The sequence below is a fragment of the Colias philodice genome, chromosome 25 (assembly GCF_061535455.1).
Source record: "Colias philodice isolate Cphi_HAF_F1 chromosome 25, ilColPhil1 Martin Lab GWU primary, whole genome shotgun sequence".
NCBI classification, from domain to species: Eukaryota; Metazoa; Arthropoda; class Insecta; order Lepidoptera; family Pieridae; genus Colias; species Colias philodice.
The window spans coordinates 6528834-6547118 of NC_143110.1; the positions used below are offsets into that span (position 1 = coordinate 6528834).

At 32.6% G+C, this 18285-nt stretch overlaps 1 protein-coding gene across 1 annotated transcript in view; it reads left to right on the forward strand.

Annotated features, from left to right (window-relative positions):
- The window catches only part of LOC149477462 (sodium-dependent noradrenaline transporter-like), a 28357-nt gene that overhangs the window by 795 nt on the left and 9277 nt on the right, over positions 1 to 18285 (forward strand). The window contains exons 2-10 of the mRNA XM_089710499.1: positions 8972 to 9058; positions 10147 to 10208; positions 10368 to 10466; positions 12155 to 12314; positions 14386 to 14433; positions 14583 to 14666; positions 14996 to 15118; positions 15885 to 16016; positions 16689 to 16751. Coding sequence (XP_089566625.1) covers positions 9004 to 9058; positions 10147 to 10208; positions 10368 to 10466; positions 12155 to 12314; positions 14386 to 14433; positions 14583 to 14666; positions 14996 to 15118; positions 15885 to 16016; positions 16689 to 16751 — 826 coding nt within the window. The 5' untranslated portion in view covers positions 8972 to 9003. The remainder of the gene's footprint in view (positions 1 to 8971; positions 9059 to 10146; positions 10209 to 10367; positions 10467 to 12154; positions 12315 to 14385; positions 14434 to 14582; positions 14667 to 14995; positions 15119 to 15884; positions 16017 to 16688; positions 16752 to 18285) is intronic.

The window sequence follows — 18285 nt, forward strand, 5'->3', positions numbered from 1 at the left end:
CTATAAAAAAAAAAAAAAAAAAAAAAAAATATTCTAAAGAGTCGAGTTATTGTTTGAAGTAAACTAGCGGAGGTCTGCGAACTCTGCGGTTAACTCGCGGTTAAGTATTTAAAAGTCTGTTGATAAGTTTCATTGTTAGTGAAAGTATTTTAGAAATGAACTTTAGTACAACTATTTTTTGGATTTATAGTTCGTAATTTTTAGGGAGATAAATGTTTGGTTCCTTTTCTAGAACTTTCGTAAGTAAGTATAAATGATATTTACTAAATTTAATTTAAATGCAAATTGCAATGATATGTATTAATTTGAAAAACATCCCTCTCGTGATGTTTTTTATTAAACTTACTATATTTTTTATACTTACTGAACTTTTTATCAAAATTCAACCAAACTTTTATCAAAATTAAATTAATAGTTTTTATATTATTGTTGTACTTTCATTGTAAAAAACTGCCCAGTATCAGTATTATTGAGGAAGGACAGCCGATAGATGGATTTTATTGCACGGGATGATAATAAATTCAGTTAGAAAGTGTAGGTGCTTCTCTATAGTGGCTTAGCTAGACCGCGTTTGATTTTTTACAAATCGATTATTCTGTTCAATTCTTTACCAAACAATATTATGTACGTTAACTGAAACTTTTATGAATTATTTTATTTTTCGTGAATGTATCTGTAATTATGTATTATCTATTTATCTGTACATGTTTTAATTGTTATTCTCGTCTCGAATCCGGCGCAACACAATAATTAAAATTTCTAAACATTTATTTAGCTGCACTTCAAAGTTTACATTATGTATTATTAGTTAATTTAAGGGTTGACAACCACAGCGTATAATTAAATGAAAAACGTCTCAAAAGTTAAAAGCTAACTACGAAAAATTCGTCATTTTAAATTTAGAACGAAGCCATCGCCGCTTCTTATGATACCGCATTTGTTTAATTATGATTACTGAAACACACCGCCTCCTTGGTACAGTGGTTGACGCGTGAGCGTAGAACCGATGGGTTCTGGGATCGATTTCCAGTGGAGACGAAGAAAAAAAATGTCTCAGTCTGGCAGGACACAGACAGAATGCTGTACCTGTGTCTTGAAAAATAAATTCTAAATTTATTATTATATTATTTATTACCTACAGAAGGCTATTTTTCCCCTTAAGAAAATCGATCAGTAAAACAGATGTATGCATATAATGCATCTGCCCTTTACCCCACGGGACTTTACTCACTCAAACACAAATAAATTGTTGAAATTATCCTGCAATGAACGGATAAACATTTATACTTGCATTCAGAGCATTCAATGAATAATTTGGAAAATCCAAAAGTGCACGCCTCATAATTTTTTTTAATAATTATTTATTAATTATTATTTTTGTTTATTTAATAACAATTAAACCACATCGAATCAGACCCTGAAAAATGAAAGGGTTCTATTCCTGAGCATACTCAAGCGTAAGAGAAAAAAAAAGACTCGATTAGTAAAGTATTTCGGTCGCTATCGTGTTAACAAGAAAAAGGATCCGCACATACAGACACACGGACGTCCAAGACAGAACTTTTTTAAACTGTTTTTTAACTAGTTTAAATAACAAAAATGACATCAAAAATATCATGAATGTTAAAAATAGTGTAATGTATTATCTTACAAGTGCAATGTATGATACATAAAGACATTTTAAGTTTGAAAAATCAGATGTTTTGCGCGAAGTGACAGTAGTACCCATCTCAACGCTTCGCTTATGAGGCGTGCAACATCTCAACGCTTCGCTTATGAGGCGTGCAATAATATATTCCTATGTATCTCTCCTGAGTTCGTCGTAGTCAGGTAAAAATGAAGCTCTCCAAATAGTATCATAAAACTCTTATGACTGTAACAGGCGTCGTAAAGACATAACAAGATGTCGCGGAAATTAAAATAACTTCGGATATTGGGAAATATGATCGTTTATTGGCTATTTAGAGTAAATGAGGTATCTTTAATCAAACGCCAGGTTGATGGCGGAATGGAAAGTAATATTTCCTTGAATTCAAGTCGCAATGGCTTTTCAAATGAAATTATAGTATCGCTTTTCTTGGACGTAAATATGAAATGGTTTTTCATTCATTGTTAGAACATAATGATTTTGTATACTGACTAAACTATAGTCATAATTCGTATCTGTATTATAATAGTCTATTTCGTTGTTTATCAACTTGATGTTTCTTTTTTGTTTCTATACTAATAATATTATTATTCTCATGGCACCCGGATAAAAGTTGCCTATCTCTGTAAAATAATCATACAAACGTAGAGTAGCAACAAGCATCCATACTATAAACTTTTACATATCTATACTAATATTATAAAGCTGAAGAGTTTGTTTGTTTGTTTGTTTGAACGCGCTAATCTCGGGAACTACTGGTCTAATTTGAAAAATTATTTCAGTGTTAGCCCATTAATTATCGAGGAAGGCTATAGGCTATTATATCATTACGCTAAGACCAACAGGAACGGAGCGACGCGGGTGAAATCGCGGAGCGCAGCTAGTAAAGGATAATTTACAATTTCAATAGTGCTGTAGTCATTTATATTCACTAATCCTTTCGACCGAACATTCCCTATACAGGCGAGTTTTAATCTACTAGTTTTGCACATATATCGATAGATGATACGTTTCGTGGCAATAAAAGTTCAAAAACTTCAAAACATCGGACACTAATTGAAGCTTACATGCACGTGTAACCCTGCTATAGGGGTTTGGGATTCGTGTCACAAATCTGTTAGCTAGAACACAATTGAGTATGAGTGTTGTGGATAGTTTACGTGGGAACGGGATGGTATACCTAACTGAGGTAAATGTATCATGTCGAGAACGGTACTGAGTAAATTTATATGGAAACGGTTTGGTATCTACGAAAAATAAGATACAATTTTATATATTGGAACCACGTTTAGCTTTCAGAATCATTGAATAATGGTGAAATAATAGTTAGTAGAGCGACGTAAATCGTATTAGATACACATTGTATATCTTATGTTTATATTTGTAATGTTTTAATATTACCTAATCACGCGAAGATTTGCGATCTTGAAATTGGGTATAGCGAGATAATTCTAGGAATTAACATTGAAGAAATATTGTCAGAGACTAACTTTATATTACTGTTAAATGTTAACACTTACCTTAAAAATACATTTAAAGCTTCACGTGTCCTACGTACATTATTTGCTCGTAACTAAATCAGTATTTTATAGTAGGACGCGTGAGGGGTTAAGAAAGTTAAGTTATTATAATTTTTATAGTTACATATTTATCGAATTAAAAGAGTTGTTCCTCCTATTCCCATATCCAAAAAACTATCGTATTTTATTTATCATATATTTTTACACCAAATAAATCGATATGCAAGTCAATATACCGCATGTTTGATTCAACACATTTATTAGGTCTTATAGACGGCAATGACAAGCAATTAATTAGACCTATTGTTTCATTCATATCACTTGCGAAACAAGCGTAGGTACTAATTACTGATATTCATATCTTGGTTTAGTTTTTTTTCATGGTGATACTGGCCTGGTAAAAATATAAAATTCAGCTTATTGACCGTTAGAAATATTTTTTGGTTCGTTGTATTTTCGACACGATTTTATTAGCTTCACCCCTTAGCATCACCCGTATTGTATGTTGTAACCGAATCCTATAGACTCGATTTTGAGCCCTTTTAAAGAGACAAATTTAATTCAAACTTTTGATAATTATCAAGGATTAGGGATAAAATTATGATAATTTAATAAGTGTTTATTTTTGAAGCGTGATTTTCAGGAATTTTTATTTCTTTATTTTCATTACCTTTATATAATACGTCACGAAAAAAGCAACAATGCAAGCAAGGATCTCCATTTTCTAATACGTTTATTTTTATGGACGCGATAAGCTCTCTTACAACTGAAGTTCAGTCACTGAACTTAGTATATACTTATTCCTATAATTTTCCTATATTCATATAATTATTAAATCAAAGAACCAAATTAAATAACGAGAACAAAATTTCCTGTCTCACGTCGTAAGCAAAATTATAAAAGCTGATTGACATATTAAGGGAAGGAAATTATTAAGGTAACTTAATGTTATTAACTCACTTCAATGAATATTTATAAATAGACACTGCTAAAGTTTAGTTTCCTTTACTATAGTTATGTACTTGTATAGTATATATTATGTATACTAGTATACATATATTATCTATGGTTATGTGAACATTTGCGTTAAATAACGTCTCGCAAATAATGTTTACTGAACAATGCATTTAAGGTGCGAATTGCGATGCAATTTAATTGTACAAATATCTAGTTAAACTAAAAGCTGTGCAGAAATCTCGAATAATACAGGAACGTTAAATATATGATTTGCTTTACTCAATTGTATATCTATTGATTTAAAATAAAAATTAATCTATATTCTGGATAATGACTAATCTTTTTCAAATAATTTGAATCGACGCCATACTATTATTTTACGCTTCCATAAAATAATATTATTTTTATCTATGACATAATTTTTTCAAATAATTAAACTAAGTAAGTACTGCACTGTCAAAATGACATTACACGCATATTTCCCGCATATTTTACTTTTTTCGTCGTGTTATAATTTTATTGGTTTTCCATACCAATCGTTACATAGAGTAAAATACTTGTTCCAACATATTGATAGATCTTAATACACATCTAAGTATATTCGGAACACTCGAAGATCAGTCTTATCTTACGTCATAAGATAACCTAATGCAGAGCACTGAGTACATTAGTGAATTTACCAGATTTCGCTTAGCTTTCTGTAACAGTAATTTTGTTAAAATTCAGTTGATATAATATTGTGGTTTAAATATTTGGTTTAATAATTAAGATAATAAAGAATATGATGATTTTGTAGTACATTACTAGTACCTATAAGTTTTTAAATATACAGGGTGTCACACTATTGGTATACTAAGCGTGAAGGAACTTGTAGTTTTGCATACACTGATCACGTAAAAAATACATAAACAACAAAATTACGTTAAAATTTTTTTGATATTTTTTTCCTGAAAAATCCACGTTTTCTTCACTAGCTTCGCGCAGCCGTCATATACCGCTTCTCTAATGTGAGCATTTTGTCTATGAAAACATAATCTTAAACGATAGCTCACGTGCTAGTGGCAAAAATGGGCGGGTTGCTTGCTATGGGTGTACACATAGAGTTTTAAGATTTCATCTATTTGAAAAAAAATGCGTCTGGAATTTTTTTAGTATTTTTTACGTACTCAGCGTATGCAAAACTATAACCTCCTTTGAGCTTAGTATACCAACAGTGGGACACCCTGTATAAAGAGTTACTATATTTCATGGAAAAGTTTCACCGATTTATCATTAAATTGTTTGTGTAAACATTGTAGATTTATGAAGCGAAGTTCCGAGAAAAGCTTTTAAAATGATATTTTGTAATAATTCACTAAATCAAAGTCAAAGGTAACTGGTAAAGAAGAATAGCAGTAATAGGAGTTCTTCTAAAGTATCATTAACCAATTATTGTAAGATTTTTAACAGTAGGTACAATTGATGCTTAGGATTTTGCACAATTTATAAGTGCTCTTCGATTGAAGGTATTTATTAAATTCACGTTAATTTTGTAAGCTGTATTCTAACATTTGAACGATTTGTTTTTGTTATGTTGAACGGTTGCTAATTGTATAAAAACAATATTTTATATTTCGCAGAAGTATGTAAACAAAGTGCTAGCATTCGTACTTGCTCAATATTTTTTTTTATAAATTTATCTATTGCTATCTATTGGTGAAGATTAATAATGTATAATAACATGACGAGGTTCTTTTCATTTCGGTTGCTTTTTTAAATGTGGTTTAAATGGCAAATTTGTATTTTTGCACACTTGAACTTCAACAGAAAATTTACATGTGAACATAATCAAAACAACAATCTTGATAGCATAACACAATTATAACGCAATGACGTCATTGAAACATTTCTAGAATTCTAATTAAATCAATAAACTTTGGTCTTGAAGTAATAATTAATGAATCGGCAATATACACAACAACATCTTAACAGAAAACCATTAATCACAAATAAAACTTAGGCTTATAGTGGCTATCTGTGTGCCCAGATCTGACCAGTAATTTCAGTTAGTAAGTTATTTTTGCGTTTTGTGTATATAGCTTTACGGCTTCACCCGCTTTGTTTAAAACTTAACACTTTATATACTAAAACCTTCCTCTAGAACTACTCTATTTAAAAAAAAACACATCAAGATTAAAGCATACATAGGGCTGGCGACTTTTTTATATTATGTTACTAGCGGTCCGCCCCGGCTTCGCCCGTGGTACATACATATTTACGTTTTCTCTACGTAAAAACCATCCTCGTACTTCAAGGAATATAATAAAAAAAGAATTATCGAAATCGGTTCAGCCGTTCTCGAGTTATGCGCTTACCAACACATTTTGCGATTCATTTTTATATATAAGATTACCTAGATACTATCACAGACTAATAATAATATACTACGTATACAAATACTATTAAGTATTCTGTGACTATGTAGTTAAGCTGAAGTTTATATTATCTATGATAGGGTTATCTAGATCAATTCCAGACCTCTAAAGGTCTGAAATATCTTGAGACAGTTCATTAAGCAAACCTTTGTTGATGCACCCCTTTGTAAGGTTTGGTGATAAGCGGAATGGGAGAATCGAGATTTATTTCGCCCACATATTTAGGTTTATCCCTGAAATATATTTTAATGTACGTAGTACGTACGTATGTTAATTATTATAACCCGAAAATAAAATTAATTGCTTTTTCATGTTCTATAAAATAAATATTATAAAATGCTATAGATTTTGTTTTTTCCTAGTTTCTTTGGTATTCTGTTCACGTAATTTTCAAAATATTTAATTGATGTTTTGAGCTTTCTTCACCACAGCCGTAATATATATCAAAAATAACATTTCAATACTTTCAATATATCTTTTGAGCATCTTTTGCTAATTTTCAATTTCTAAATTTAACGGCTACCATACGAAGACTCATCTCAATTGACAATAACAATTACCATTGAAAATTTCATTCAAATTGTCCCCAATCGCTCCCATTAAAGTAGGAACCCTCATTAACACATCTATTAACATAGATAAGAGCATGAACCGTGTTATCAACCAAAACACATGCTACATTAAACACGGTACGACTTACGAGTGCTCATATTTTCCCTTGCTTGCAGATTTTTGTAATAAATTACTGTTACAGATAGTTACTTATGTGTGAGACGCTCTGCACTTTTTCGTCTCGTAAAATTTTATGTTTCTAGAATGGAGATTTTGTAAGCTTTAAATAACTTAAAACTGTATTTTTTATTGTGTTTAATTTAAAGCGACCATATACAACTTAGATGTACAAAAACTCAGCGTAATTTATTTCAAAGTATGTTATTACAAAAATATAACATTTTTGGACTTCTTCTATAACCTGCAGTACTCACAATAGTTTCATAGGGTCTTTTAACGATGGCATTATTAAACTCTGAGTTTCGTAATAAAGAGCGGCAATATTTTCTTAAAGATTTACATTACCTTTATTCTATGAACAGAAAAGAGGAAGAAGAATGTATCAAGATATGGATAAATAATATATGTTCATAGAAGTCCATCTTTATTAAACGTATATTCATTTAACGTGTATCTTTATGTGCCTGTATGGATAATAAAATATTTATTCGCCATCCACACTTATCTTTACGATAGGTAATATTAAATCGATTATTTATTGAATTTGGAGGGACGCTACGTAGGTATATGTTAAAATTACTTTTAAAATGGATTACAAACGGGAAATATAAATAATTTTCAATAACCACACGCAGTTTAAGATTTGTGAAGCTTTCTTCATAATGCAATGTGTAATTATTTAGTTTTTTTCCTTATATTTGTTGGTACCGTTTGCTTCAATTGTGGAGTCTCTTTAGTGTGGAGTTGTATTTATCATCAGTCTTATTTTAAGTTTTGTAGCATCTATATTTTTGTGTATTTATGTATGTATATCTACCTATATCAACAACCACAACATGCGTTTTCTGTAAGTAGCAACAATTAACCCGTAGTTACTTGTCTACCAATACAAGCTATAACTTGCAAAGCAAACTTCAAGGTCTGTCTAGTCTAATTAAGAAAATATCCTTTACCGTATAAGATGACGTTAATCACTTACCAAGTGACGCAACTGTTCCTTTCCCTCCTCTTCCATAAAAGTCGCAGTATACTGTATAGTACACTTGAAACAATAGATTGTTTACCAATACAAGCTATAACTTGCAAAGCAAACTTCAAGGAAAACCGTACAAGTTTCCATAGAAAACAACCACAGGTTCGAACTTTCAGTACCAACTGTATTATTTGCAGGTACATATAAATAGTTTAGAACACGCTGTCAATCAATTAGTTTCTGAGTAATATCTGTACGGCTTTGATACGCAAATCTGAGTTACGGGGAATAATGAAATACATACATAAATTAATTTATCTTGGTTTTCCCGTACGTATGCTGGGAATGGAAGTATTATTCTCATAGAAATAATATGGTTGGATTAGATACGCCCAAATAAATACGATCTCTATAAAGTTTTTGAAGCTGCTGTTCGTCTACATACATACTTAGACGTGATTATGAACATGACAGGCAAAAAAAAAATGGAAGAGAACGTTCGTGAAGTGTTGTCATCATATTGTTTAGGTGCATCTCTTTTAGTTTTTATTATTTAATAAAAAAGCTACTGAAATGTTTTCCATCCTCTGTAAAATGGTAAAAAAAATTCCCCTCCCCCCCCCTGCAACAACCTGCGAACTTCAATTTCGGAGTTCTTAGAAACATAGTATTGTTACCAGTATATTCGTAATGGAAATAGAATGCTATATTTTATTCCTTTTTCCAGTTATGGTATGATGCGGATCAGATCATAGCAACATGGCGGGCATGCCCATACTGGGCAACAGTGTAGGGGCGGGCGAGTTGCGAGAAGGTAAGGCCATTTAAATCCTCTATTATAAGTTCTAAACTACAGCAATTCAATATAGTTATGACATTTTTATTGGATTGTATTGGAATGTCTTAAGTTTCTTTGTTTTTGTAGTTGTTGGGGAAAGAGGGTAGTTTTATAATAAAGTATTTCTCATTGACTTATTTATCCGTAGCCGCATATATTAGTATCTTATTTATTAAAAAAGTAGGGGAAATATTACGGAAATAATTTGTATAAAAATTTGTACTGCCGTCTGCAAATTCTTTCGATCTTCTGTAAAATTATCAATTACCCGGACAATCTATAGAAAATTATCGTTTTGACCCTAGCATTAGACATTAATTGTACATAGTAAAAATGTGTCTGTTATCCAAAAAGTTATAGGTAATACAAATATACAATGTTTCAGTTATCCTATCCTTACACAACAGACAAAATTCCCAGAACACATTAATCCTTAGAGGTTTAGAGCATGCATTAATCAGATGGTTCAGTAATTATTGTTCAATGCATTCAGCATCGAACAAAATTCCATGGAAACTAAAAGAGAAAATATTTTAGTGATAAACCCCTACACGTGTCTGTTTTTACAGGATGACCCTGAATGCTTTATCCATATGATTGATTTCGAGGCGAACTGTGCTTAGTGCATTGCGTTGTAAAACACCCACACTTTTCCGTGTTATTTAGGAGAATATTTATTTGTTTCGAGGGTTGGTAGATTTATTGGTGTTTGTTGTATTAAATTTGTAGATATATGAATAAGTATAATGATGGTATGCGTAATATTTGTGCTTTTTTTATTCATTCCGTTTTAGGGATGAGATGTATAGTTTGGTTGAAATATTGTTTTATTAAAAGATAATTTTTATAAGGAGAAATATTTATTAGGACATGCTTTCTTTTATTATTGAGGAGAATGCTTAATTAGGGTAACTAGATGTGCTTTCATTTAGTTGGGATATTGTAAAAGGTATTAGAAAATATTGATTATTTGCTACAAGTTTACAAATAGTAAAACAATGCACAGCTTTATTGTCCTAGACATTAAAAAAATATTCAACATACAAAAAGCGATTTATTTTCAGATGGGAGCAACAGGTCTTCAAGCAGTGAGTCCCGTCGGGATTCCTCTCCCCTCCGTACTCAAGTACGTGATTGCTATTGTTAACTTTTTTGTATTATTTGTATGGATTCTTAATTCAGATGCGTTTACTTGGTTTTTGGTGATTAAGTTTCTAAAAAACAGTTTATCCTTTAGACATTTTAGATAGGTATTTTATAATAAAAAATAAATCATTTATAACAGGAAGTCGATGTAAGCTGCCACCGCCCAGACCTCACCAGCTCTCTGCCACTACGACGCAACTTCGAGCGCGATAAATATGATAAAACCGTCACTACTATGGTATTTATTTATTAAATCATTATCTATTTTTTTGTTTTATTCATTGTTAGCTGTATGTAATTTTCTTCGAAAAAAATACTTCTGTTTCCAAGTCTGAAAGTGCGTTGTGATGTGTCTACGGTTTCGTAGCTTGCTTCTCGGGAAACAAGGCTATTGATGGTTTATAGTTATACAGGGTGGGCCAAGAATTCCTTAACATTTAAATGTATCTTACCGCGCAAACTATTGCCGCGCGGGGCGCGGGCGGGGGCGGGGGCACTAGCTCGCTTCTTGGAAATTTAGTCGCAATGGATCACTGCGTGAAACAGTTTTATTTAAACAACTTTTCGCTCATTACTGTGAGACGCTTATTTCGCGTTGAATATGGTTTACACGACTTAAGTCATCCTCTCCTTTAATAAATAAATGGGTGAAGAAGTTCGAAGAGACGGGATCTACACTAAATGTGAAACAAACCGTCGGCCCGAGGACTTCTCGGAGCGAAGAGAACGTGCAGTATGCAGTTTCCGCTTCTGTTCGACGTGCAGATTTATCGACACGCAAACGTTCAGCTGAATTAGGATTATCCCGCACATCATTACGCCGTATTTTGAAATTAGATTTGAAATTACATCCATATAAGATCCAGCTAGTGCAAGAACTAAACCCTAATGATTTAAATTTGCGTAAGTCATATGCCGAAACAATGTTAACTCGATTCAGTAATTTTGACAACATCTTATTCTCTGGCGAAGGCCATTTCCACCTAAATGGACATGTCAACAAACAGAATTACAGGTATTGGAGCAGCAAAAATCCTTAAGCTAAACATGAGAGGCCACTTCACTCTCCTAAGGTAACTGTATGGGCCGGAAAAAATCATCGAAGAGATGTCGGCGATCTCGCGGTCTCTTTGCAGAAGAGTATTCGAAAACTTCAGGACTCGCTTAGATGAGTGCAAAACCCGTAACGGTGGTCATTTAGACGAAATAATTTTTAAAAAATAAATTACAACTAATAAGCTTTCTCGTAAATAAACGATTTCTAAAATATGTTAAATGGTTTTTTTTATACGATTTTTTCAAATGTTAACTAATTCATGGCCCACCCTGTATTTAAAGAATAAGTAACAATGCAGTCTGCCAGACTGGCGTGTTTATTTTAAAATTGTGTATTTTCTCGACTAGACATAATATGCATATTCAATTTTTGCTTCAAATTCATCATTTTTTGCATGTCACATCATTTTCATTTTCCATATAGCATTAGTTTACTTACAAACTTCGCGTGCCGCGTACGTGTGTTCGTAGCATTATAGCATAGCATAGCAATATTAAAGCATTTATCTTAGCAGCTTAGTTTTACTATCAGCAGCATCTCCTGGTGTACGAACCGTACATCTTTATGGTCCTTCGAGCCGGAATAATTTTCTTAGAAAGAAATACTTCTGTTTCCAAGTTTGAAAGTGCGTTGTGATGTGTCTTTGGTTTCGTAGCTTACTTCTCGGGAAACAAGGCTTTTGATACGGCTATCAAATGTTTATTTTAAAATTGTGTATTTTCTCGACGAGACATAATTATAGCTGTAGCTTATTATGTATGCATATTCAATTTATGCTTCAAATTTAGCGTAGCACACCTTCGCGTAGCGTAGCTTAGAATTTTTGTAGGTGTTACTTCTTCAATGCTCTCCTAATTGTATTCTACTAGGCTTCGCTGTCTAGTGGCACAGTGGTGACGCACACAGTTCCATCGTACGACGAGCAGCGCGCCAGCCCCGCGCTGCTCGCGCGCAGTTCTGGCACGCCGGGCGGAAGGAGCGCTCGGGACGACGGCTACTGCTCCGCGGGCAGCACGCCGCGGGCGCTGGGTGAGCACGCTTTAATGATCGCTGAAGAGTTTGTATGTTTGTTTGAACGCGCTAATCTCGGGAAATGATCCGATTTGAAAAATTCTTTCGGTGTTAGATAGCCCATTTATCGAGGAAGGCTATAAGCTATATATCATCACGCTCAGACTAACAGGAGTGGAGCACTGCGGGTGAAACCGCGGAGCACAGCTAGTAAATAATAAAATTCATTTATTTCAGGAAACATAGCCCATATATTGTTATTTACACTACACACGTGTGCTCCGATGGCATGGGCAGCTCGTACGACGAGCAGCGCGCCGTTTTCTAATTCACAACTTTGAATTACAATACCATATAATGTACAATCTACATGTGTTGAACAATTTCCATATTTAAATTACTCTCTAAAACCCAACAATCTAATATAAAAACGAATCTGTAAACAATAGTTTAAAAGCACGAATAAAACAACAGATAAGTACTTGAAGTGCACTCGGTTGAAGTTATTACCTCTTCACAAGTCGATTTTATTGCATCGTATTCTAGTTTATTTCTTGCAAAAAGGTTTTGTGCAAAACACTTTCAATTATTATAATAGAGTGAGAATAAATGTTGATAAAAGTTTAGTAGCAATATTTTGAAATACACGATATAAATAATGAAATCTTCATTTCATAATATTATTCCCGTCTGCTGAATTTGGTAAAAATAAAATATTTTGTTAGAATCTGTTGTAACAAGTAAATGTTTGAGTTTATTCATGCTAATAGGGTTAGTTATTGTTGCTATAGTATATTAGTTCTATTCATGGTCTTTGTTAAAATATAATAAGGCAATATCTATAGCTTATAATTGTAAGATTAAAGTTAGGTACCTACAACTAGTAAAAAACCGTCTCAATAACAAAATTTGACAGTTTGTCCCTAGATTTAAAATACAACCAGCAAGAGAGCACATTCCGATCCGTTCTCACATTCTTCAAGGAATTTTTCTATATCGGAATGCCATTATCAGTCGATAATTGAATTTATTATTAAGCCATTAGAATCCGAGGTATTTCCATTGAGATGAGCCTGCAAGGATGCTGGGCTATGGGTTTAAAATCTTCGTGACGACTTTGAAAATTTTTTGGCATATAATTATTTGTTTATTATTTACGGTTTTTGGTAAGCATTTCCTACAGTTTTTGGTCTTTAATCGTCATAGGAGATATGTATTCCAGTCCCCCGCAATGGGAACAAATATAAGCTGTGATGATGTATGTTTTCACTTTTCTTGTTAATTGAAAACGTGTTTATGTTTCAATCAGAGGACTTTTATAAAGTAGAATATGTAGAGAGCTTATACACTTCATATAAAGACAATTTATTGGTTTCTTCCCATTTTTGTCACCCTTTGAACTATTTAAATTGTGTATTAATATTATTTGTATCTTTACTTTGTCTTCTGCTTTACTTTAAAACAAGTAAATTATTAAAAAAACAAAATACCCGACTGCACACTAAAAAAAGAGTGATTGAAATGAATCTAATGATACCGCATACATATTTTTTTAAAGGGAAATTTAGAAAAAATATTATTATGTCTTTATCCCGTGGGACTTTTAGGATAAAATGTATCCTATGACACTCCCGTAATCAAGACAAATCTAACGATACCTCATACATCAAAATCCATCAAGCCGTTTAGGCTACAGGTGGTCACAAAGGAAAAGACATACATACATACTTACATACACTCGAAAAACATTACCCTCCTTCTTTGGCAGTCGGGTAATAAAAAGCGCATTTTCATTGGAGATTGTTAAGTTATGAGTACAATATAATATGAGACATTTAACCGTGTTTCTTTATTTCTATTATTAAGTCATCAGGGTTTTTGTGTTCAAAAGAATGTGAAATGGATCTGCTAATTGTCGTTTCCGAATCATTTCTCAGTTCTTTCGGTTTTAGAAATGGTTATTTTATTTTCTTGTAAATCTCAATTGCTAGCCTGGGATCTCTATGGATAAATTTTATAAGGTACATAGTAAGTTTTTATTAACTACGTTTACAGCTTACAGAAATATATTTTATATTTCTTGTTTTAGATCATAAATCAGCGAAAGGATCTGTTGTTACGCTTTCATGCTATAAAAGTAAGTAACATTGATAATTTTTAATTTAGTTCTCGAGAAAATTACTACCTATTTATTATTAAAATAGTTTCTTGCTTCTAATAATTAAATTGTACATTATTTTTAATTGAATATAAAATTAAATATTTTAAATATTGAATTGTTTTTAGAAGAGCCTAAAATACAAATAGAGGAAGAAGGATACTTCAACGAAACGAAACCCAAAAAGATAAGCAAAAATAGCGTTAAAGACGGTAAGTTCGAGTGAATGTAATCATAGCAGCATAAAGATATATATGGCCATATATTGTGGTGGTAGACTATTCTCTGAGATATACTGTAATGACATATAGCTAGTTTAATTTGCAATTTGCCTTAAAATTATTAATAACGATAAAACTAGACAAACAGCTATTTTTATTTCGTATACTGATTGACGAAAAACTTTTACAGATATTTAATTTTTACAAAGTTTCTTAAACTAACCTTAAAAATAAAGTTTAGTCCTTTGCCCACGATTGCCCATGTCCATTGTAGGTACCATACGATGATTAAATAAAAAATATTATTTTGATACATTTAGCACCGGACGACGGCCGAGAAACTTGGGGTACTGGAGCCGATTTTCTTCTTTCAATCATTGGCTTTGCTGTGGACTTGGCTAATGTTTGGCGGTTTCCTTATCTGTGCTATAGGAATGGTGGTGGTAAGTATCTAGTAGATATAATAGATAGAACCATCTAATCAAAACATTTTATCCTTGTTACCTCTGTTAGCTACCACAATCGAGAGTTTCGTACAGGAAATTATTGGGCGTCTCATCAAAATAAAGCTACTCACGGGAAATTAGCTTGCAAAAATGGGCGATGGATCCTGAACTAAAAGAATTAAGTATGATAAAATTTTATTCTGCATCTTATTTTTGGCGTATAAATTATTCCCGATACGGACATTAGTAATTTTCCATCAAAGTTGGAAGTGGTATAGAAAATGCCATTTTCCACGCTTCGGGTCTATCTACTATCCTATCATAATGTGTTTCAACTCCATTGAGTTTACACAAGCGCCAGAAAATGGTGATATGTGAAACTACCTTAGAAACTACTGATGACTATTATTTAAAACCGTCAACCGTTATAATTATTCTACAAATAACGACATTTTTTGTCTAGAATAGTAATTAATTTAATATTACTTTATTTTATGTTCTAATTATGTGATATGATATGATTCCATAGAACAATCTTTACAAACGGCTTCAAAAAAAGACGGGCTTCGATTGTATTTTTTGGGTTTGCTACCTCAGAACTTTCGACTTGGTGAACCAAATTTGAAAATTCTCATTTATCATTAGATAGGCGGTTGGTCTCGTCTCGTTTAATTTTTGTCTAGTTCTGAAAATTGTAAAATAAATAAAATATTGACTTTATTTACTAAAAGTCTATATTATTTCCTAATCTACTCGATTTCAGGCGCATTTCTGATCCCATACATGTTGATGCTGGTCTTCGGAGCGGTTCCTTTGTTCTACATGGAGCTGATTCTGGGCCAGTATAACCGACAGGGGCCTATAACGCTGTGGAAAATATGCCCTTTGTTTAAGGGTACGTTTTTATGGCTAAATATTGTGAATTGTTGAGCTATAAGGGTGCTTTTCCACTAATAATGTGCGAGGATGTGTAGCGAGGAATCTATACTAATATTATAAAGCTGAAAAGTTTGTTTGTTTGTTTGAACGCGCTAATCTCGGGAACTAAGTACTGGTCCGATTTGAAAAATTATTTCGGTGTTAGATAGCTCATTTATCGAGGAAGGTTATAGGCTATATATCATCACGCTACGACCAACAGGAGTGGAGCCACGGGGGTGAAACCGCGCGGAGCAGCTAGTGTGTTTATAAATAACCAATCATATCGCTTTATTTAGTTTGGTGTAATACTATTGTTATATATAATATAACACACACATTGCTCGCTACAAATTCTCGTGGAAAAGCACCTTAAAGGCATTAAGCATAATTTACAAATCCTCGCACATTATTGGTGCAAAAGCACCCTAAATGAATTAAGCATAATGATACCGAAAAGCAAAGCGGCTATTTATAACTTAACTATTTTTGTTATTTCCATCAATCAAAGGTTATCCCAATATTAGTGAAAAGTCTACAAACGACCACTTAGGTCACAGCTCAAATGATCTGGAAGCTATCAAATATTTGAGTTTGAAGTAAGTGCAACGACGTTGATTGATGAAGATTCTTATGTTTTTCTTTGCAGGAGTTGGCTTTTGCGCGGTAATGGTGGCTTTCTACGTGTCCTTTTATTATAACGTTATTATTGGTGAGTCTTGGTATCTTTAATTATGTTAATGGACTTATAGAAAATTAAGATTTTTATTGATTATTTCGCATTGATTTATATTTATTGATTTTTATTGTTATGGATAGATTGAACGCTAAGGATATTCAACTTTATTTAGAGGAACATATTTTCGTGTTTTTCATTGACTTATTTTTTAGAAACATGGTCATTATAATTATCATTTACTGAACTGTTTATCAAACCCTATACTTAGAATATTGTAAAATTTCTGACTTCGAAATATACTACATATCTTAAAATACTTTCTTATACAGGGTGTAATCGTTAAGTGTGCACAGGCGATTTTTCCGTAAGTATTACAGATAACAAAAAACTTTAAACTGATATCGAAAGTACTTAACTTAATGAGTAAAATGGCCGTAATAAATTTTTAAAAATAAATCGAGAAATATAAAAAAAAATATCTTTAAACCCCCATACATTAAGTATGAAATATCAATATCCCATATACTTTTAATATGAAAGATTTTAGCTTTCTTTTTCTTTTTTGGTTTTCTGCTTTAATTACTTCGCAAATTTGAAGTGGCATTTTCACGCTTTTTCCGGACATTTTCACGCATTTTCCGGATATTTTCCGGGGATTTTCCGAGCATTTCCCTGGCATTTTCCGGGGATTTTCCATGCATTTCCCAGACATTTTCCGGACATTTCTCAGGCATTTTCCGGATATTTTCCGGACATTTTCACGCATTTTCCAGGGATTTTCCAGGCATTTTCCACGGGTTTTCCGGAAATTTCCACGCATTTTCCGGATATTTTCCGGACATTTTCACGCATTTCCCGGATATTTTCCAGGCATTTTCCTGGGATTTTCCAGGCATTTTCCACGGTTTTTCCGGAATTTTCCGGTTATTTTCCGGGAATTTCCCAGGCATTTTCCACGGTTTTTCCGGAAATTTCCACGCATTTCCCGGATATTTTCCAGACATTTCCCAGGCATTTTCCGGTTATTTTCCGGGAATTTCCCAGGGATTGTCCGAGCATTTCCCGGGGATTTTTCAGACATTTTCCAGACATTTACAGGCTGTCAGGGAAATGTCCGGAAAATGCCTGGTAAATATCTGGAAAATACCCGGAAAATGCGTGAAAATGTACGGAAAATGCGTGGGAAATGTCCGGGAAATGTCCAGAAAATGTCCGGAAAAACGTGGAAAATGTCACTTCAAATTTGCGAAGTAATTAAAGCAGAAAACCAAAAAAATAAAAAGAAAGCTAATCTTTCATATTAAATGTATATGGGATATTCATATTTTATACTTAATGTATGGGAGGGTTTAAAGATAATTTTTTTGATATTTCTCGATTTATTTTTAAAAATTTATTACCGCCATTTTACTCATTAGGTTAAGTACTTTCGATATCAGTTTAAAGTTTTTTGTTATCTGTAATACTTACGGAAAAATCACCTGTGCACACTAAACGATTACACCCTGTATAATATTTTAATGTTGTGAGGTTGGTCGTTAATCAAACACTTGATTCTTACATACTT